The 21,456-nt window shown below is 42.8% G+C and overlaps 1 protein-coding gene across 1 annotated transcript in view; it reads left to right on the forward strand.

Annotated features, from left to right (window-relative positions):
- The window catches only part of THBS4 (thrombospondin 4), a 50,398-nt gene that overhangs the window by 17,867 nt on the left and 11,075 nt on the right, over nt 1-21,456 (forward strand). The window contains exons 4-13 of the mRNA XM_065873968.1: nt 2,970-3,078; nt 3,468-3,550; nt 3,887-3,938; nt 4,158-4,360; nt 5,781-5,918; nt 7,544-7,612; nt 15,543-15,695; nt 18,736-18,840; nt 19,763-19,870; nt 20,177-20,336. Of these exons, the coding sequence (XP_065730040.1) occupies nt 2,970-3,078; nt 3,468-3,550; nt 3,887-3,938; nt 4,158-4,360; nt 5,781-5,918; nt 7,544-7,612; nt 15,543-15,695; nt 18,736-18,840; nt 19,763-19,870; nt 20,177-20,336 (1,180 nt within the window). The remainder of the gene's footprint in view (nt 1-2,969; nt 3,079-3,467; nt 3,551-3,886; nt 3,939-4,157; nt 4,361-5,780; nt 5,919-7,543; nt 7,613-15,542; nt 15,696-18,735; nt 18,841-19,762; nt 19,871-20,176; nt 20,337-21,456) is intronic.

The following is a 21,456-nucleotide window of genomic DNA, read 5'->3' on the forward strand; positions in this document are numbered from 1 at the left end:
TAAAAAAGAATGATTGGAAATTGCCAAGCACCAGGAACAACATTTTTCACAGGTCTCACTAGAGCATCCTAACAAAAAGACCCTTATTGCCAACTTAATTCCATGAGGCCTTACAAATCACATCACTTCTGTCTTCCGTTTTATGCCCGGTTGATGGTATTTTTTTCATCATATCATTGCACCTACTCTAGAAATTGCCACATATGCTTCTCTTAGAATTTTGCACTAGGGGGACTTCCCTGGTGGCGCAGTGGTTAAGAATCCGCCTGCCAATGCAGGAGACATGGGTTCGAGCCCTGGACCGGGAAGATCCCATGTGCCACAACCACTGAAGCCCGTGCTCCTAGAGCCCGTGCTCCACAACGAGAGAAGCCACCACAATGAAAAGCCCATGCACCACAATGGAGAGTAGGCCCTGCTCGCCGCAACTAGAGAAAAGCCTGCGTGCAGCAACGAAGACCCGATGCAGCCAAAAATAAATATAAAAAAAATAATAAATTTATTTTAAAAAAAAGAATTTTGTGCTAGGAAATACTTTGTTTCCTATAAATAACTAGTAGTATTCTTTGTCTTTTCCAATTATTACTATAACTGCTCATCGTTCCAGAATTTCATCTGATACGGAAGTCAATCCCAAAATCAGTAACTACGTTCATCCACTGTGGCCCATTGTTTTATACATTGCAATCACTATTTTCCACTTTTATTTCATTATTATATGCTTTAACTAAACTATATGTGCTCTTACCAAGTTATTCTGAGCCCTTTGTGTAAAGAAGCAGGGTGTAAACAGTAATTTCCATTGTAACTAGGAATGCTGAGGAGTTTTAGATAATAATGTAAAAACTATGAATCAGATACTAGAATTTGTGCTTGAAACATAGGAAGCATTTTCAAGCAGAAGTTTCAAGAAAGCTAAAATCCAGGTTTAGAGAGAGGGAGAAAGAGTTGTATATATATTTAGTGTAGATTTATAGAGAGAGAAAAAAATTAATGGAGAGATATGCCAAACTTTATTTCTGAATCCCCAGTGTAGCCCAAATAGTCAGAATGACAGTCAGAAATTGTGTCAGTGACATTTCAGAAATTAGTCTCCACCAAATAAGTCCATTTCTAAAAACCCAGGTCATCAGAAACAGATGGAATTTTTTGGAATTTTGTCCAAAAGTTCTACCTCCTTAGGCTATCAACAAGGACCACAGTGCTCTGTCTTCATAGTCACCTTCTCAGTCAGTCAGTCAGTCAGTCAATTAGTCAGTCAGTAGGCACATTCTAGGCATCAGGCCAAACAGTCATGGCTCTGCCTCCATAAAGCTTATGGTCTGATTCCAACAAAATACCTATTATGTAGCACGTGTTGCATACATCTTAACTTAGCTAAATGGAAAAGCAGAGTCCCTCTGAAAATCCTTAGCATGCTCTTTTCTAAAATAAGAACGATGACTTTATGTTGCCAGTTAACATAAACATTTTCTATCATACATATATAAAATAATGAGTACAGTAAAAGCTACAAAATTAAGGGGTGAGAAAATTGACTATGACTAACAATGAATGAGGGATATAAACCAGTAATGTGAAAATATATGAAAATATACATCACAGAATATACAGTTTAATATCACTAATTATTAAAGAAATGTAACTCAAAACCACAATGAGGTATCGCCTCACTCCGGTCAGAATGGCCATCATCAAAAGGTCTACAAATAATAAATGCTGGAGTGGGTGTGGAGAAAAGGGAACCCTGTTGTACTGTTGGTGGGAATGTGAATTGGTACAGCCACTATGGAGAACAGTATGGAGGTTCCTTAAAAAACTAAAAATAGAACTACCCTATGACCCAGCAATCCCACTACTGGGCATATACCCTGAGAAAACCATAATTCAAAAAGACACATGCACCCCAGTATTTATTGCAGCACTCTTTACAATAATCAGGTCATGGAAGCAATCTAAATATCCATCAACAGAGGAAGGGATAAAGAATATGTGGTACGTATATACAATGGAATATAACACAGCCATAAAAAGGAATGAAATTGGATCATTTGTAGAGACTTGGATGGACCTAGAGAGTGTCATACAGAGTGAAGTAAGTCAGAAAGAAAGAGAAAAACAAATATCATATATTAACATATATATGTGGAATCTAGAAAAATGGTACAGATGAACCTGTTTGCAAGGCAGAAATAGACACAGATGTAGAGAACAAATGTATGGACACCAAGAGGGGAAAGGTGGGGTGGGATGAATTGGGAGATTGGGATTGACATATATACACTAATATGTATAAAATAGATAACTAATGAGAACCTGCTGTATAGCACAAGGAACTCTACTCAGTGCTCTGTGGTGACCTAAATGGGAAGGAAATCCAAAAAAAGAGGGTGTATATGTATAAGTATAGCTGATTTACTTCACTCTACAGCAGAAACGAACACAACATTGTAAATCAACTATACCCCAATAAAAAAGAAAGAAAAAGAATATACGGAAAAAAAAAGAATGTACGGTTTATTCCTCCTCATAATACAAGGAAACCAGAGACTTTGCTAAAACCTGAATCCAAGATACCCTAGAAACAATAGTGTTTAAAATTGGGGTCAATGTCTTATTCATTACAGTCTAAACTCCATAAACAAACAACTCTTAAGAGGCTCCTGCCACAAAAGAGCTTGTCTACCATGAAGGAAAACTGCCTTTTCTCTTCTCCGAGTCACCTTCATGAGCTCTCAGACCACGCTGGACGCCAGCACTCTCCTGAGCTACTGGTTTCTTCCATATTTGCTTCAGCCAAAAGGATAGGGCTGGCAGGCTTCAGGAAAAAATGCAAACCCACAAAATTATGTAAAGCGTCAGAGTCCAAGTATTCAGGCCTACTGTGTTATGAAAATTGTGTGCGTCTGCAAGCTCGCTGGCTTTTGAATGACATCAGCAATGTATGGTATGAATCCGATTTCTTCCAGGACTCCTTGGAAGAGCTGAAGTTGGCGGTGAGAGGCTCGCTGTTCCAGGTGGCCAGCCTGCAAGACTGCTTCCTGCAGCAGAGCGAGCCGCTGGCTGCCACAAGCACAGGTGTGGGCTCTTGGGCAGTTTGCACACCTCCATCAACACAAACCCCCAGGCCCCCGGCTGGACTGGGTCCCATCCCAGAAAGGTGGGCTGTCGGCAGATCAGCCCTACAGGATCATGTACCTACAGAGATGAGGCTCTTGCCCCACGTCCAGGGCAAGGAATGTGTTCATTGCACTTTTATTAGTATAATTCATAGGAATTTGGAGTAACCAGCCCAGCGGCATCATTATCATTATGTTTTAGATGAATTAAATGAGTTTTACCCTAAACTAAATTCCTGTATCTTACGTTCGTTGTCTTGATGGTCTCTGGGAAATCATTTGTTTTTGAGTCACTGTAGAAATAGCTGTCACTGACTGAATGCGCCTTACCTTCTGCTGTTCCTACAGGAGACTTCAATCGGCAGTTCTTGGGGCAGATGTCACAACTAAACCAGCTACTGGGAGAGGTGAAGGATCTTCTGAGACAGCAGGTAACAAGTAGGACATACCATCAGAGAAGGCCCAGTCTTATCAGAGAAGCTCTGTGTTGGAGTTAATGGATCTGCAGGCCTGCAGAGGCAGGGAGGGGACCTGGAGCCTGACCCCAAGTGGCCCCGTGCAGCCCGCTGCCCTGGGGCTCTGAAAATGGGGGACCAGCCTGTGATAAACACACCAGGGCTCCATGCAGAGTGGGAACTACCAAGAGCTCCTTTAACACTCCTTTAAGTACTGCTTAATAGTTTGCTACTCATGGATTCTTTCACTCCTGGATTATACATCAGGAACTCCTTTTCCATCTTTTTTTTTCTCCCTTCCCATTTCTAAAGGTCAAGGAAACATCATTTTTGCGAAACACCATAGCTGAATGCCAGGCTTGCGGTAAGTGCTTTTCTAGTAACTGGTGCATTCTGAGTTGGACCAGCAAATGCCAACTGATGAGGGCCTGGGTGGGTGAGGCTCCACTGGCGCTGGTTTCTGGAGGTTTGGCACAGAGGCGGAGGGAAGGGAAAAGAAGTTCACTGCGAAACTAAGCTTGATTCTGTATCAGCTCTGTTTTCTTGGTGGTTTATAAGCCTGTGGATGATGGTTTTCCTCTAGGTCCTCTCAGCTTTCAGTCTCCAACCCCCAACACCGTGGTGCCCCCCGTGCTCCCAGCATCCCTGATACCCCCAGTGCGCCGGTGCGATTCCAACCCGTGTTTCCGTGGCGTCCGATGTACCAACACCAGAGATGGCTTTCATTGTGGGCCCTGCCCTGAGGGCTACACAGGAAATGGGATCACCTGTTCTGACGTTGATGAGGTAAAAGTGCAACTAGATAGGATGGGGCTCCCTCAGTATCTTGTACATCCGACAGCTTATGGAAAAAGAAGCCATGTTGATGACTAAGGGATGACTTGGGTTGTCCTCCAGGCTACATAAAAAGTACTCCCTCAGGAATCCTTAGAGATCTGTGATGGTGGGAAGGAGGAGGCATGACACACAGTTGTGGCCGTGATCATTGAGTCTCCCCTCCATGGTTCCCACTCTTCCGGTTTGTGTTACTACGATGCTGAGATTTCAGCCTTCAACTCTAACATTGATTCTTTCTCTTAAGCAGTCTCTGTGACAATTGTGATTTTTCCACACATTTGCAAACATGGGAGGGGGAAGATCTGGGTAAGGGTATATTTCAGGGGTTGCAACTGATTGCTTCAGGCTTCCTAAAACAGAGGAGCAGACAGGAATCTCAAACCAATAAGACCTCTTGAAGAGGCCCCATTATCTGTGAGTAACCTAAAGTGCCCAGAGATGGAGCCAGAAGGACATACAGCAAATACGGGCTGTTTGGCCAGCTGGCAAAGCCTCTGAAGGACCATCGTTAGCCAGTCACTGGTCCAGTCCCAAAACAGTGTTCGCAGTGGGTAGCGAGGCTGCCCCCAGAATGTGCCTTTGGCCAGAGGAAGGCTGGAAGGAGCTTTCACACACATGGATCCTGCAGGCTTGTGGTAGCTGATGACCTCCCCAAGGTAGTCAGCAATTAAGATGGTCTTTAGTCATCCCTCCACTGGAAGAACATCTGCACATGTTTCACAGAACTGCATCTGGTTTTTATCTGTGAGCTGGAATTTCCCTCCTTTTGAAAGGGCAGGAAGTGGTCATGTTTTTTACATTAGTTGAACTGGTTAAAAACGAAACAAAACAAAACAAAATCAGAATGAACCTCCTAGACTGTGAGAGCCTAGGAACAGTCATGGACTTCGTAGGGCACAAAGGCAGGCACAGACCCTGATGAATCACATCTTACTCAAGAAACAACAACTGCCCTGGTTTTGTCTTCTCAAGGTCTTTTTGTTTGAGTAGTTGGTTCCTTTGGACTCAACTAATAGCTAGCCGACAAGTAGTCCGGGAACACTGTCCTGTCACGGAGGTTTTAAAACTCCAAGTTAGAATATCAGGGAATTTGCACTGGGAGGTAGACTGGTTAACATTAAGGACTCTTTCCACTCGGCTGTGCGTGATTCTATGATATAGCAAAAGCCCACTACAAGGAAACCTCCAGACCGTGTGGGTCAGGGATTCTGTGAGTAACTATGAAATTGGAAGCCTTTATTGCCTTTGATCATGTCAAGCACCAAAAAACGATAGTTAAATGAATCCCCAAGTCTGCACAAATAGATGAATGGAAGTTTGAGGGTGTTTTCTCCATGCGGCTAAAGAGTGAATTTTTCTTTCTCTCTAGTGCAAATACCATCCCTGCTACCCAGGCGTGCGCTGTGTGAACTTGGCTCCTGGCTTCAGATGTGACACCTGCCCGGTGGGCTTCACGGGGCCCACGGTGCAGGGTGTTGGGATCAATTTTGCCAAGACAAACAAGCAGGTGGGCTGAAGTTGTGGCCTTTTAATCTCTAATTACCAACAGAAAACCTTTGGTTGGTTCCCACCTCTTTCCATATAACCCTTTACCTCCCTGAGCGGCCAAGGGTGTGCAGAATGTCCTCATGTACTGCGGGCACATTAGGAAGTTTTCCAACTCATTTCATCAAGGCTAGTGAGGAGGAAGCTAGTCAGCTGGGATAATCGAGTAGCACTAGGAAAGCAGTGAAGGGGGTAATCCTGGATATGTGACATGTTTCAGCCTTATTTTGTTGGTAGCCTTTTGAACATTTTGTCCCACCAAATAACTTAAGAACTGGGGAAACAAATAAAAGCTTTGAAAAATTAGGTCACTTTCATAGAGTCATTGTTGCTGATCAGAAGCTGTTTTAGAGATAAGAGGATTTCAAGAGTAGAAATAATCCCCTGAGGAAACCTGCCTTTCTTCTTATATAAGCCGTAAATTGCTGTAAAGCACTCAAGCACTTTGTGACAGTCTCCGTTTATTTCCAAATGTTCTCCTATATCCTGGCCATTATTTAACTGACTGACCTGAAATTCTTTTTGATGTTTTCAGCCCCTAAAAATGGTTGGTCTATAAATATATTTTACTACCTTACGGAAATTATTAGCTTTAAAGAAGGGCGGAGGTTCATAATTTCCTAGCAGCCTATCAAAGGATTCTAGAGGGCATCATTTTTTAGACTAGAAAAAGGAGCCAAGCTCGACACACACGAATGACAAGCCATTGGAGTAATGACCTAAGTTTTTCTTCCTCTTCTCTAAAGACAGAATCGCCAAGACTAAGCTAAGGAAAATAGACAAAAAGAAACAGAAGGTGCTTTATGTAAGCTAGGAAGGAGCCCTTCCAGTGGATTTCCAGAATATGGTAGAATGAACTCAAGTCAAAGGGAACCAACTTGCTGAAATTAAACAACAAATTTTAATGCATGACCAATATCAAAAGAAATAAGAGGAAATGTGCAGGTTCGAGAAACAAAGAGGGAACTCAAAGTCAGAGCTGTGGGTGGAAACTGATGTCACAGCAGCTCATGGGAGGTGGGAGATGGTTTTAGGTCCTCCAAGTGGGAAACTGGGGTTCAAGCACTGTGTGGGTATAGCAGATGTAGTCTTGAACCTTTAGAAAGACCTAATACCCCTGAAGAAAGCCAGAACCTTAGAGAGCTATCCTACTTATTACAAGGAGATGCGAAAACTTTCTTAGCCCCCAAAAATCAACAGGAAGCTTGATGTCAGCTTTGGGACATGGTTGACAGAAATGACAGTTGCCCACAACAAATCAAAGCTCCAAGCTTGTAAGACATATAGTCATGAGCTCCAAACCTATGTTACACATAGAATGCAGAAACAGGAGCCCCAAAATTGACATAAAAACCAGCCCTAGAGCAGTAAAATCCCCAGGACCCTGGCTAATACCACTTTGTGAAGAGACTCCAAAACTCAGGGCAATGGGACACCCTCAAGCAAAAGCAGGGCCACTAAGGATATACTCTGATCACCAGCCTACCTGAAATTGCACGTCCTCGCTTCACACAAAGATGTCAAAACAAAGCAAAATGTATTTGTCTTTCGACTTAAACAGTGTCCCTTTAAACTTCTCTGCACTAGGTCTGCACTGACATCGATGAGTGTCGAAATGGAGCGTGTGTTCTCAATTCTATCTGTGTTAACACTTTGGTGAGTATTTTTCATGGCTCTTGTTATCGAAGACCAGTTATTAAAACAAGTATGTGTACATAAATCATAACCCCAAAACACATGGAGAACATATGGGCATAGTATATTTGACTTGCAAGTGAGGATAAAATTTGTGCTGAAAAACAGTTTTTAATGTAAGAGTAATTTATAAGTAATTTTCTATATAAGAATGATTTTATATGGGAATTCCCTTGTGGTCCAGTGGTTAGGACTCTGCGCTGTCACTGACAAGGGCTGGGGTTCAATCCCTGGTCGGGGAACTAAGATCCCGCAAGCTGTGTGGCATGGCCAAAAAATTACTACTACTAATAATTTTATAAATGCCAAATTTGTTCTTTATCTTCTCTCAAAGTTGCAGTGTTGGGCTTTGGGGATTTTTTCTTTTTTTTTATACAGCAGTTCTCATTAGTCATCACTTTTATACACATCAGTGTATACGTGTCAATCCCAATCTCCCAATTCATCACACCACCACCACCCCCTGCCATGGCTTTCCCACCTTGGTGTCCATACGTTTCTTCTCTACATCTGTGTCTCTATTTCTGCCCTGCAAACCAGTTCATCTGTACCATTTTTCTAGGTTCCACATACATGCATTAATATACGATATTTCTGTTTATCTTTCTGACTTACTTCACTCTGTATGACAGTCTGCAGGTCCATCCACGTCTCAAACAAATGACCCAATTTCGTTCCTTTCTATGGCTGAGTAATATTCCATTGTATATGTGTGCCACACCTTCTTTATCCATTCGTCTGTCAATGGGCATTTAGGTTGTTTCCATGACCTGGCTATTGTAAACAGTGCTGCTATGAACATTGGGGTGCATGTGTCTTTTGGAATTATGGTTTTCTCTGGGTATATGCCCAGTAGTGGGATTGCTGTATCCCACTAAAAACTAAAAAATTCTATTTTTAGTTTTTTAAGGAACCTCCATACTGTTCTCCATAGTGGCTGTATCAATTTACATTCCCACCAACAGTGCAAGAGGGTTCCCTTTTCTCCACACCCTCTCCAGCATTTGTTGTTTGTAGATTTTCTGATGATGCCCATTCTAACTGGTGTGAGATGATACCTCATTGTAGTTTTGATTTGCATTTCTCTAATAATTAGTGATGTTGAGCAGCTTTTCATGTGCTTCTTGGCCATCTGTATGTCTTCTTTGGAGAAATGTCTATTTAGGTCTTCTTTCCATTTTTGGATTGGGTTGTTTGTTTTTTTGATATTGAGCTGCATGAGCTGTTTATATATTTTGGAGATTAATCCTTTGTTGATTTGTTTGCAAATATTTTCTCTCATTCTGAGGGTTGTCTTTTCATCTTGTTTATGGTTTCCTTTGCTGTGCAAAAGCTTTTAAGTTTCATTAGTTCCCATTTGTTTATTTTTGTTTTTATTTCCATTACTCTAGGAGGTGGATCAAAAAAGATCTTGCTGTGATTTATGTCAAAGAGTGTTCTTCCTATGTTTTCCTCTAAGAGTTTTATAGTGTCCAGTCTTACATTTAGATCTCTAATCCATTTTGAGTTTATTTTTGTGTATGGTGTTGGGGAGTGTTCTAATGTCATTCTTTTACATGTAGCTGTCCAGTTTTCCCAGCAGCACTTACTGAAGAGACTCTCTTTTCTCCATTGTATATCCTTGCCTCCTTTGTCATAGATTAGTTGACCATAGGTGCGTGCCTTTATCTCTGGGCTTTCTATCTTGTTCCATTGATCTATGTTTCTGTTATTGTGCCAGTACCATATTGTCTTGATTACTGAAGATTTATATTATACTCTGAAGTCAGGGAGTCTGATTCCTCCAGCTCCGTTTTTTTCCCTCAAGACTGCTTTGGCTATTCGGGGTCTTTTTTGTCTCCATACAAATTTTAAGATTTTTTGTTCTAGTTCTGTAAAAAAGACCATTGGTAATTTGATAGGGATTGCATTGAATCTGTAGATTGCTTTGGATAGTATAGTCATTTTCACAATATTGATTCTTCCACTCCAAGAACATGGTGTAGCCATCTGTTGGTATCATCTTTAATTTCTTTCATCAGTGTCTCATAGTTTTCTGCATACAGGTGTTTTGTCCCCCTAGGTAGGTTTATTCCTAGGTATTTTATTCTTTTTGTTGCAATGGTAAATGGGAGTGTTTCCTTAATTTCTCTTTCAGATTTTTCATCATTAGTGTATAGGAGTGCAAGAGATTTCTGTGCATTAATTTTGTATCCGGCAACTTTACCAAATTCATTGATCAGCTCTAGTAGTTTTCTGGTGGCATCTTTAGGATTCTCTATGTATAGTATCATGTCATCTGCAAACAGTGACAGTTTTACTTCTTCTTTTCCAATTTGTATTCCTTTTATTTCTTTTTCTTCTCTGATTGCTGTGGCTAGGACTTCCAAAACTATGTTGAATAATAGTGGCGAGAGTGGACATCCTTGTCTTTTTCCTGATCTTAGAGGAAGTGCTTTCAGTTTTTCACTATTGAGAATGATATTTGCTGTGGGTTTGTCATATGTGGCCTTTATTATGTTGAGGTAAGTTCCCTCTATGCCTACTTTCTGAAGAGTTTTTATCATCAATGGGTATTGAATTTTGTCATAAGCTTTTTCTGCATCTATTGAGATGATCATATGGTTTTTATTCTTCAGTTTGTTAATATGCTGTATCACATTGATTGATTTGCGTATATTGAAGAATCCTTGCATCCCTGGGATAAATCCCACTTGGTCATGGGGTATGATCCCTTTAATGTGTTGTTGGATTCTGTTTGCTAGTATTTTGTTGAGGATTTTTGCATCTATATTCATCAGTGATATTGGTCTGTAGTTTTCTTTTTTTGTAGTATCTTTGTCTGGTTTTGTGTGATGGTGGCCTCACAGAATGAGTTTGGGAGTGTTCCTTCCTCTGCAATTTTTTGGAAGAGTTTGAGAAGGATGGGTTTAGCTCTTCTCTAAATGTTTGATAGAATTCACCTGTGAAGCCATCTGGTCCTGGACTTTTGTTTGTTGGAAGATTTTTAATCACAGTTTCAATTTCATTGCTTGTGATTGGTCTGTTCATATTTTCTATTTCTTCCTGGTTCAGTCTTGGAAGGTTATACCTTTCTACGAATGTGTCCATTTCTTCCAGATTGTCCATTTTATTGGCATACAGTTGCTTGTAGTAGTCTCTTAGGATGCTTTGTGTTTCTGTGGTGTCTGTTGTAACTCTTATTTTTCATTTCTAATTTTATTGATTTGAGTCCTCTCCCTCTTTTTCTTGATGAGTCTGGCTAATGGTTTATCAATTTTGTTTATCTTCTCAAAGAACCAGCTTTTAGTTTTATTGATCTTTGCTATCATTTCCTTCATTTTCATTTATTTCTGATCTGATCTTTATGATTTCTTTCCTTCTGCTAACTTTGGGTTTTGTTTGTTCTTCTTTCTCTAGTTCCTTTAGGTGTCAGGTTAGATTGTTTATTTGAGATTTTTCTTGTTTCCTGAGGTAGGCTTGTATAGCCATAAACCTCCCTCTTAGAACTGCTTTTGCTGCATCCCATAGGTTTTGGATCGTCGTGTTTTCATTGTCATATGTCTCTAGGTAGTTTTTGATTTCCTCTTTGATTTCTTCAGTGATCTCTTGGTTATTTAATAACATATTGTTTAGCCTCCATGTTTTTGTGGTTTTTACATTTTTTCCCTGTAATGATTTCTAATCTCATAACGTTGTGGTCAGAAAAGATGCTTAATATGATTTCAGTTTTCTTAAGTTTACTGAGGCTTGATTTGTGACCCAAGATGTGATCTATACTGGAGAATGTTCCAAGCGCACTTGAGAAGCAAGTGTAATCTGCTGTTTTTGGATGGAATGTCCTATAAATATCAATTAAATCTATCAGGTCTATTGTGTCATTTAAAGCTTGTGTTTCCTTATTTATTTTCATTTTGGATGATCTGTCCATTGGTGTAAGTGAGGTGTTAAAGTCCCCCACTATTATTGTGTTAGTGTCGATTTCCTGTTTTATAGCTGTTAGCAGTTGCCTTATGTATTGAGGTGCTCCTATGCTGGGTGCATGTATATTTATAATTGTTATATCTTTTTCTTGGATTGATCCCCTGATCATTATGTAGTGTCCTTCCTTGTCTCTTGTAACATTGTTTATTTTAAAGTCTATTTTATCTGATATGGGTATTGCTACTCCAGCTTTCTTTTGATTTGCATTTGCATGGAATATCTTTTTCCATGCCCTCACTTTCAGTCTGAATGTGTCCCTAGGTCTGAAGTGGGTCTCTTGTAGACAGCATATAAATGGGTCTTGTTTTTGTATCCATTCAGAAAGCCTGTGTCTTTTGGTTGGGGCGTTTAATCCATTCACGTTTAGGGTAGTTATCAATATATATGTTCCTATGACCATTTTCTTAATTGTTTTGGGTTTGTTTTTGTAGGTCCTTTTCTTCTTTTGTGTTTCCCACTTAGAGAAGTACCTTTAGCATTTGTTGTAGAGCTGGTTTGGTGGCACTGAATTCTCTTAGCTTTTGCTTGTCTGTAAAGCTTTTGATTTCTCCATTGAATCTGAATGAGATCCTTGCTGGGTAGAGCAATCTTGGTTGTAGGTTCTTCCCTTTCATCACTTTAAGTATATCATGCCATTCCCTTCTGGCTTGTAGAGTTTCTGCTAAGAAATCAGCTGTTAACCTTATGGGAGTTCCCTTGTGTGTTATTTGTTGTTTTTCTCTTGCTGCTTTTAATAATTTTTTTTTTTTTTTTTTTTTTTTTTTTTTTGCGGTATGTGGGCCTCTCACTGTTGTGGCCTCTCCCGTTGCGGAGCACAGGCTCCGGACACGCAGACTCAGCGGCCATGGCTCACGGGCCCAGCCAGTCTGCGGCATGTGGGATCCTCCCGGACCGGGGCACGAACCCGTGTCCCCTGCATCGGCAGGCGGACTCTCAACCACTGCGCCACCAGGGAAGCCCTAATAATTTTTCTTTGTCTTTAATTTTTGCCAATTTGATTACTATATGTCTCGGTGTGTTTCTCCTTGGGTTTATCCTGTATTGGACTCTCTGCGCTTCCTGGACTAGGGTGGCTATTTCCTTTCCCATGTTAGGGAAGTTTTCGACTATAATCTCTTCAAATATTTTCTCTGGTCCTTTCTCTCTCTCTTCTCCTTCTGGGACCCCTATAATGCGAATGTTGTTGCATTTAATCTTGTCCCAGAGGTCTCTTCAACCTCCCAGAGGTTGTCTTCATTTCTTTTCATTCTTTTTTCTTTCTTCTGTTCTGCAGCAGTGAATTCCACCATTCTGTCTTACAGGTCACTTGTCTGTTCTTCTGACTCGGTTACTCTGCTATTGATTCCTTCTAGTGTAGTTTTCATTTCAGTTATTGTATTGTTCATCTCTGTTTGTTGTTCTTTAATTCTTCTAGGTCTTTGTTAAACATTTCTTGCATCTTCTCGATATTTGCCTCCATTCTTTTCCCGAGGTCCTGGATCATCTTCACTATCATTACTCTGAATTCTTTTTCTGGAAGGTTGCCTATCTCCACTTCATTTAGTTGTTTTTCTGGGGTTTTATCTTGTTCCTTCATCTGGTACATAGCCCTCTGCCTTTTCATCTTGTCTATCTTTCTGTGAATGTGGTTTTTGTTCCACAAGCTGCAGGATTGTAGTTCTTCTTGCTTCTGCTGTCTGCCCTCTGGTGGATGAGGCCTTCTCAGAGGCTTATGCAAGTTTCCTGATCAGTGTTGGGCTTTTGAATTAATGTTTATTGAATAAAATATTATCATTCTAGTATTTTTTAAATAGGAAGAGCTTTTTAGTTTGTATTAATAGTTCAGTATTCCAAAATATGCATTTTACTCGTGACAACACAATTCCCAAATGATATTCATTATTTTCATAGGACTTCTCAAAAGTCATTTGTGTTAAATTAAAATGCCTAATGCTTAATGGGTTGAAATTTTTTTTTTAACATCTTTATTGGGGTATAATTGCTTTACAATGGTGTGTTAGTTTCTGCTTTATAACAAAGTGAATCAGTTATACATATACATATGTTCCCATATCTCTTCCCTCTTGCGTCTCCCTCCCTCCCACCCTCCCTATCCCACCCCTCCAGGCAGTCACAAAGCACCGAGCTGATCTCCCTGTGCTATGCGGCTGCTTCCCACTAGCTATCTACCTTACGTTTTGTAGTGTATATATGTCCATGCCTCTCTCTCACTTTGTCACAGCTCACCCTTCCCCCTCCCGATATCCTCAAGTCTGTTCTCTAGTAGGTTTGTGTCTTTATTCCTGTCTTACCCCTAGGTTCTTCATGACATTTTTTTTTCTTAAATTCCATATATGTGTGTTAGCATATGGTATTTGTCTTTCTCTTTCTGACTTACTTCACTCTGTATGACAGACTCTAGGTCTATCCACCTCATTACAAATAGCTCAATTTCGTTTCTTTTTATGGCTGAATAATATTCCATTTGGGTTGAAATTTTAACTAATCAGATTTGGCTTTTATTCCTGAAAGTTCCTGTTGACTCTTTCCAAGGTGATAGGTGTAGCACAGTAGACTGTCAATGAAGGAACTATTGGCTCCAGGTATGACTGCTTCTCATTTACTGTATGTTCCTGGGAAAGGTTTTTAATCTCTAGGTTCCTAGCTTCCTTATACATCAAAGCATTTTATAAATATCAAGTCACTTATTTTAATCCTCACAACAAACCTGTCAATAGGCACTATTATTATCCCCATTTTACAGTTGCAGAAACTGAGGCACAGGAAAGTTAAATAATTAGGCGAAGGCCACACATCTCATAAGACATCCAGTCTGGCTGCAGAGCCCTGTTCTTATCCACAATGCTGCCTAGGAATATACTGGGACTTATTAGCTTTTTAGCTTCTTAGATTTTTACCAGGACAAAGCTAGTCTGCAGAAATGGATTTGGGAGACACTGACATGAAGGTAATAACTAAAGCCACTCAGGGAGAGGAGAAGTAGACAGTGGAACTGTCTACAAAATAGAACTCTAGAAAACCTCAAAAATGAAGGAGTAGGCAAAGGAAAAAGAGCAGAGAAACAAAGAAAAGGAAAGAACTGACCAAAGGGAGTCTTCCAATGAGGCTGACAGATCAAGAAAAATCATTGGAGAGAATTCCCTGGCGGTCCAGTGGTTAGGATTCTCCCAGGGCCTGAGTTCAATCCCTGGTTGGGGAACTAAGATCCCACAAGCCCTGCAGTGTGGGCAAAATAAAATAATAATACTTGGAAAGCATCTTTTGGATTCAGTGAGTCAGGGGTTGTGAGTGACCAAAATCATTGAATTGTGTAGTTTATGTGGATGTCTTTCATGATATGTAAAGTCTATCTCAGTAAAAAAGAAAAAAAAGAAGTCAAGCTTGCCCCGGAAGTGCCATCGCAATGGAGCTGACAGCTCACTTGCCAGGTTTCTTTCACAGCACCCCACCTCATCAAGAATTCTCAGTGCAAGGCCAACGACATTTCTCTGTTCCTTTGTCACTTGATTGTTAAAAAAAAAAAAAAAGCCAAATGAACATTAAAAACAATTTTCTCATTTGCTTTTTTACCAAACCGTGTTCTTTGTCCCCAGAGTAAATTTTCTCACTCCACCTCCCAGGACTTCACTGGAGTTTTCAGCCCTTTCCTCCTTGCCCTCCACAGTGGAGCCGGCAAGTCAAAGTGGCTCACTGGCCAGCCTTCTCCCTTCGATTGTGTTCCTTCACGTCTCCGTGGCCTGCTGTGGCTTCCAGTCTGGTAGTGTCTCCCCCAATACTCACACAGTGTTAGAAGACGTACACATAAGCAGAGGCAGGCATGGGGCTCACTTCGTCCTGGCATCGAGTACATGTAAAAATAGACACAAGCGCCGTACCTATGCTCATGGGTCTGAGGCCCTGGCTCACCGTCTTGCTCTGCTCCTTACAGGGATCTTATCGCTGTGGGCCTTGTAAACCAGGGTACATTGGTGATCAGAGGAGGGGATGCAAAATGGAAAGAAACTGCAGGAATCCAGAACTGAACCCTTGTAGCGTGAACGCACAGTGCATTGAAGAGAGGCAGGGGGATGTGACATGCGTGGTAAGTTGTTTGCTACTTTCTTTATCATCTTCCCCCTTCCATTGGAAACACCATGCCTCTCCGGTTTCTACTTGCTTCAGGGTAAAAGTACTCAAGAATGAAAACAATTCCATCAAAGTAAACAAAGGATGTAGTAATAACAGAGTCAGCTGAGTTTGTGGGGGGCAATCTGAAGTCCACCTGACCATCAGCCACCCTCTTTCTCTCCCTCTTGGCCGTGGGTCGGCACCGTCCCCTTGGGGACCTCGGTGGTGGAGCCCCAGCTCCCAGCCACCCCCTCTGGAAGGCCCAAGAAGTGAACAGCCGGAGCGGAAGGAGCCTCCTTCCCTCCCTTCCGACTGCTGCCCTTACTGTCCTCACCCTGAGGGCATCCAGTTTCAAAATCTGGCCTCATACTCCAGGAAGTGAGCCACAGTGGAGGGGTGGTGGGCTGCTCTTATAAACCCTGGGAGGAAACCTCCCATCTTCCGCAGCACCCTCTGTTCTCTGTGTCCACCTCGGCCGGGTTCAGGAGTAGCTCAGTGGGAGCTCACTCTCCTTCCCATGCGGTTCCCCACCTGGGAGCCGGCCTGGGGAGGAGGAGGTGGGTAGAGGGCAGGGCAGTTGCAGCCTTGCAAGGGTCTCCCACCAGGCAGGTGTGTAGTGGGCCCTTGGCGAGGAATGAGGTTCATGCCTGCCATCCATCCTGCCCTGGAGTCCTGGGGGATTCTAGGCGCTGTTCAATCAGCCATCTTCAGCCACTCACCTCCCCAGGGAGCCAGGCCCTTTAGAGTTGGGGGCTCATAGGTTCATGGCGATCACCCTGAGCGGCAGGATGGATCCTGGGAGACTTTTTCTCTCTTCTTTATACCTCAAACTCAGACTCCCTTACCTTCACATTCTCAGAATTTTCTACGAAGGGCATATCATTTTCAAATAGGAAAAATGAGAAGAATCAAAACTAAGTTAGAGAAATAACTGTAATGGCACCAGCTCTCTCCATCAACACAGATAACTTGTAACAAGATACTGATGAGGGAATGGGCTGGGTTCAAGGGGGAGAAAAAAATCAACAGTTCCTCTAATTCCTGTTGATGGGGCATGTTTATTCCCATTGAGAGGCAAGCGTATATCTATGTTTAAATCCTCATTTTCTGTGAACAAATTAACGATTCCCCTGGGATGGTGGGTGATGAGGCTCTTCATGTGTTTTGTTTTTTTTTTCCCTTAATGTGTTTTTGAATTTGTGGTAAGGCACAATGACAGATGGTAAAGGATTAATACACTTGGTGTGACTACTAAAATAATTTAATCTGCCAGAAAATGGCTCATTAAAAACATACTTGTTCCTAGAGGAAATGTTTTCTTCATTAAAGTGAGTCAAGGACCATACCCCACGGCTGAGCTCTCCAGGCCCTCTGAAGGCCCTGCTGAAGCAATTGTACAGAAATAGGGGTAGTTACTGGGAGGGGTGTCTTTGGATTCTGCCTTCTACATCTCTGGTTGCAGAAGCGGGGTGCACATGATTAAGGACAGCCAGGCTGCAGCTTAGGAAGTCACTGGTCTTAAATCACGTTATTTTGATTAATGAGGGCAGGAAATTTAACATTTACTCATGTAAAGTTTCTTTTTCCTTGGCCCTGTTCCCCCGGCTCTTACCTGCCCCTGCCTTGCTGGTTCCCTGTCATTTTCCAGGCCCCCTTGTCTCCTGTTCCTTCTGCAGTTCTGCCTGCCCCTCCTCAGGCACCTGTCCTGCTCCTGAGCTGAGCTCCCAGGTACCACCTCATACCCAGGACACCGCTTATGGAAGGATTTCCTTTCTCTTGGGTTTATCATTCATCCTTTAGCCAGGCCAACTATATGGAATATCAGAGGGAGAACTCAAAGCGCACGTTAACCAAATACATGTGGCAGAAAACATTGAACTGGGACAGTCTCGAGTTCAAGTCCCAGCTCTGAGACCTTGGGCAAGGGACTTAGCCACTCCGAGCTGAGTCGACTCTTTTGTAAAATGGGATAGTGATGACCTTGCAAGGACTGGAGATAATGCTTATAGAGTCCGGTATAGAATAACTGTTATTTTAATGCCTCTTCTGCTGACAATGAAGGCTTGCTCTTAGCAGCTGGTGGTGGCACGGAACTTGGGTAGACTTTTCCAGAAACGTAGAGAACATGCAGACCCAGCACTACACCTGTGGGAATCTTCACCTGTTAAAAGATATGAGTAGAGGTAAAGCACTTTGGAAGGTTCCTGCTGTGGTGGAAATTGATGTAGAAGACCATTAGATTCAGAGATACGACTGTGGCTCCAGAATGCTAAGGAAAGTGCCACAGCAGCCACTCCACCCTTGTGTGCATTCATTTCCATTGGGAGAAGAAATTGGATAATCATATGGAGAACATTTTGACAATAATTCAAAAGTACAAATACCCTTTGAACCAAGAATTTCATACTAAGAAGCCAGTACATGTGCAGAATGATAAATGTCCTCAAATTCTTTGTGGCCCCGCATTGTTGGCGACAGAAAAAGGTTTTAACGACTTGACACCGACCAGTAGGGGACTGGTTGAATTAATTGAGGTGCACGCATTCCACTTTATGTATGTTATATCTGTGCCCATTAAAAAGGAAGACACTAATCTACGTGTGGTAATATGAAAAGAGCTCTAAGATATAATGTTAATTTTTTAAAAATTCAAGGTACAGAGCAGTGTTTATATGTGTGCTACCAATTGTGCAGAACGACAAAAGGAGAAAAAGAACATATGTGTGTTTGCTGACCTCTGCCCAGCGTGTCTCTGAAAGTATTCATGAGAGCAGATTGCCTTGATTCCTGAGCCAAGGTGCAAGAGCAGGAAGGAGTTTTCACTCTCCCTTTGTACTTTTTGAATTTTGAAGCATTAGACTATTCAAAACACAGTTGAATAGTTTTAAAATCCTGCGAACAAAGCTTTCTGGCCCTCCCTCTGGGGATGCACACACAGGAGCAGAGGCCCCTGTCGGACCCTGGCCTCCCACCAGGCTCAGCTCCTGGACTCCTGATGGGTTTTTCCTTCACAGTGTGGGGTTGGCTGGGCTGGTGACGGCTACATCTGCGGAAAGGACGTGGACATTGACAGCTACCCTGACGAAGAATTGCTGTGCTCTGCCACGAACTGCAAAAAGGTAAGGGGGTCGAGCAGGAGAAAAACACACACACACACACACGCACATGCACGCACGCTCTGTGGCTTTCCAAAGCCACATCTTATATGGGGCAGAGGTTCTGTGGCTTCCATTTAAAATTGTATTTTTGAAGTAGCTGCATCTCAAATGTAGCAAAACAGCCATCAACAATAAAGCCAGACAGGTAGGGACTTCCCTGGTGGCACAGTGGTTAAGAATCCGCCTGCCAATGCAGGCAGAGACACAGGTTCGAGCCCTAGTCTGGGAAGATCCCGCATGCCGTGGAGCAACTAAGCCCGTGCACCACAACTACTGAGCCTGCGCTCTAGAGCCCATGAGCCACAACTGCTGAGCCCACGTGCCACAACCACTGAAGCCCGTGAGCCCGTGTGCCTAGAGCCCTACTCCGCAACAAAGAGTAGCCCCCGCTCACCGCAACTAGAGAAAGCGCGCAGCAATGAAGACCCAACGCAGCCAAAAATAAATAAATTTATTTAAAAAAAAAAAAGCCAGACAGGTACAGGCAGAAATAGTTTTTGACTTAAGACAGATGGAGATGGGGATGGGGGAAATGGGGAGAAGTTGATGAAAGGGTGCAAACTTTCTGCCATGAGGTGAATAAGATCTGAGGATCTAATGTATAACAGGGTGACTATAGTTGATAACACTGTACTGTATAGTTGAAATTTGCTAAGAGTGTAGAACTTAAATGTTCTCAGCCAGAAAAATGGGGAGATAAACATGTGAGGTGATGCATATGTTAATTAACTCAATGGGGGGATCCCTTCACAATATCAACGTATATCAAATCGTCACATTATACACTTTAAATGTCTTGCAATTTTATTTGTCAGTTATACCTCAGTAAAGCTGAAAAAATACAAATGTAGATGTGTCTCTGAGCTGTGTTTCTCCAACTTAGGACAACTGCAAGTATGTGCCGAATTCCGGCCAAGAGGATGCAGACGGAGATGGCCTTGGAGATGCTTGTGACGAGGATGCTGATGGAGATGGGATCCTGAATGAGCAGGCAGGTACCTGCTTTGCTGGGAGGGCCTACGAATTGCCACGTACCAGGGATGGTGGAAGAAAGGCCGTGAAGTCAACTATTTATATTAATCATCCCGACTGTCTGTTTCCATGCCTGCGTTCCCATGGCACTGCAGTTTTTTATTCTAAGATTCTGAAATGTTTATAAAACTGATGAACTTGGGCCTCCTGAGTTGCGACATCTCATGCCAGTCGGGGGAAGGTTGGCTGGCGTCCACCGCAGGACCAGGCACACAGTGGGGATCCACTAAAAGTCAGAGTTAATGTCGGTCTTTTGATCCTTTAGGACAACTGTGTCCTGACTCACAATGTGGACCAGAGGAACAGTGACAAAGATATGTTTGGGGATGCCTGTGATAACTGCCGGAATGTCCTAAATAATGACCAGAAGGACACTGACGGGGATGGAAAAGGAGATGCCTGCGATGACGACATGGATGGAGATGGTGGGTGTGTCTTGCTTAGTCTTTTACTTGGGACTCATTTGTCCTTTTTCCCCTTGTTCTCTCTTAGGAGCAGGAATAGAATGACTGACTCTGAGGGCCTTTCCACTCCTGGGGGTTCCACATGGCCTGTGCCTGGCGGCCCCAAGGCCCACTTGTTTCCGTGGAAGAAGAACCCTGGTGTTCTGGGAACTCTACATCATTGCCAGAAACTGTAGGAATCCCTTCGAGCAGTGTCTTGTCAGGGATGTGACTGTGTAGGGCATCTGTCTTCCCAGACTGCAGCTTTCCTCCCTCCCCACCATCCTTCTCATGCATAAGGGTCCTGGAAGTGGAGGATTGAGGTAGAGGGGCTGAGCAGTGTCATGGGCTGCAGCCCTGGGTCAGGCTCCTCCTGCAGAGACTCAGGCATTTCCCAGGAGCCTGGGAAGAGCTGTCAGGCAGGGCGGCTACATCACCCAGCTCCAGGGTCCACTGAAGGGGCCTCGTATTGTGGTCTGTGTGAATAGCACCTCTGGAGCACAACTCTGGAGCCCCACAGGCCGTGAGGGAGGACGTTTGTTCCTGTATAGCTTCCGTAACATATAGGTGACTATCATCAAAGTATAGGCTGGATCCGATGGTTTCTGAAAAACACATCACAACACAGGACATTGAAGGAATTTCCTTTTAGAAATACACTACACCCACCACTAACCAACACACACCCCACACTCCAGACTATTCACATGTCTCTAAAACACGATCCCACCTTCTATAAGCCTGACTGATGGTAAACCAGCTCAGCGAAACAAACAAAAAACGCCCCGAGTTGTAGCATTTGCCAGTTTCCATTATGTAAATACCACTCCCACCATCACTGGTTCTAAGGTACCAAGAGGAGATGACATGACTGAACGGGAAGCTGGGGAGAAATGGGTATGACTGGCCTGACTCCAGCACACCACTGCCTGAGCCCCGGGGCCCTTGTCATAGCTCACACACCCGTGAGGTCCTCCCTCTCCAGGGTCGGCCCACCTAGCCCTCATGACCCCCTCATCTGGTTGCAGTGATAGCCCTTGATATCTTCAACAGATTCTAACTCAGTGGATAAATGCCTTCGGTCATTCTTCTTTTAAGTCTC

This window comes from Phocoena phocoena, chromosome 3 (assembly GCF_963924675.1).
Source record: "Phocoena phocoena chromosome 3, mPhoPho1.1, whole genome shotgun sequence".
Classification (NCBI taxonomy): domain Eukaryota; kingdom Metazoa; phylum Chordata; class Mammalia; order Artiodactyla; family Phocoenidae; genus Phocoena; species Phocoena phocoena.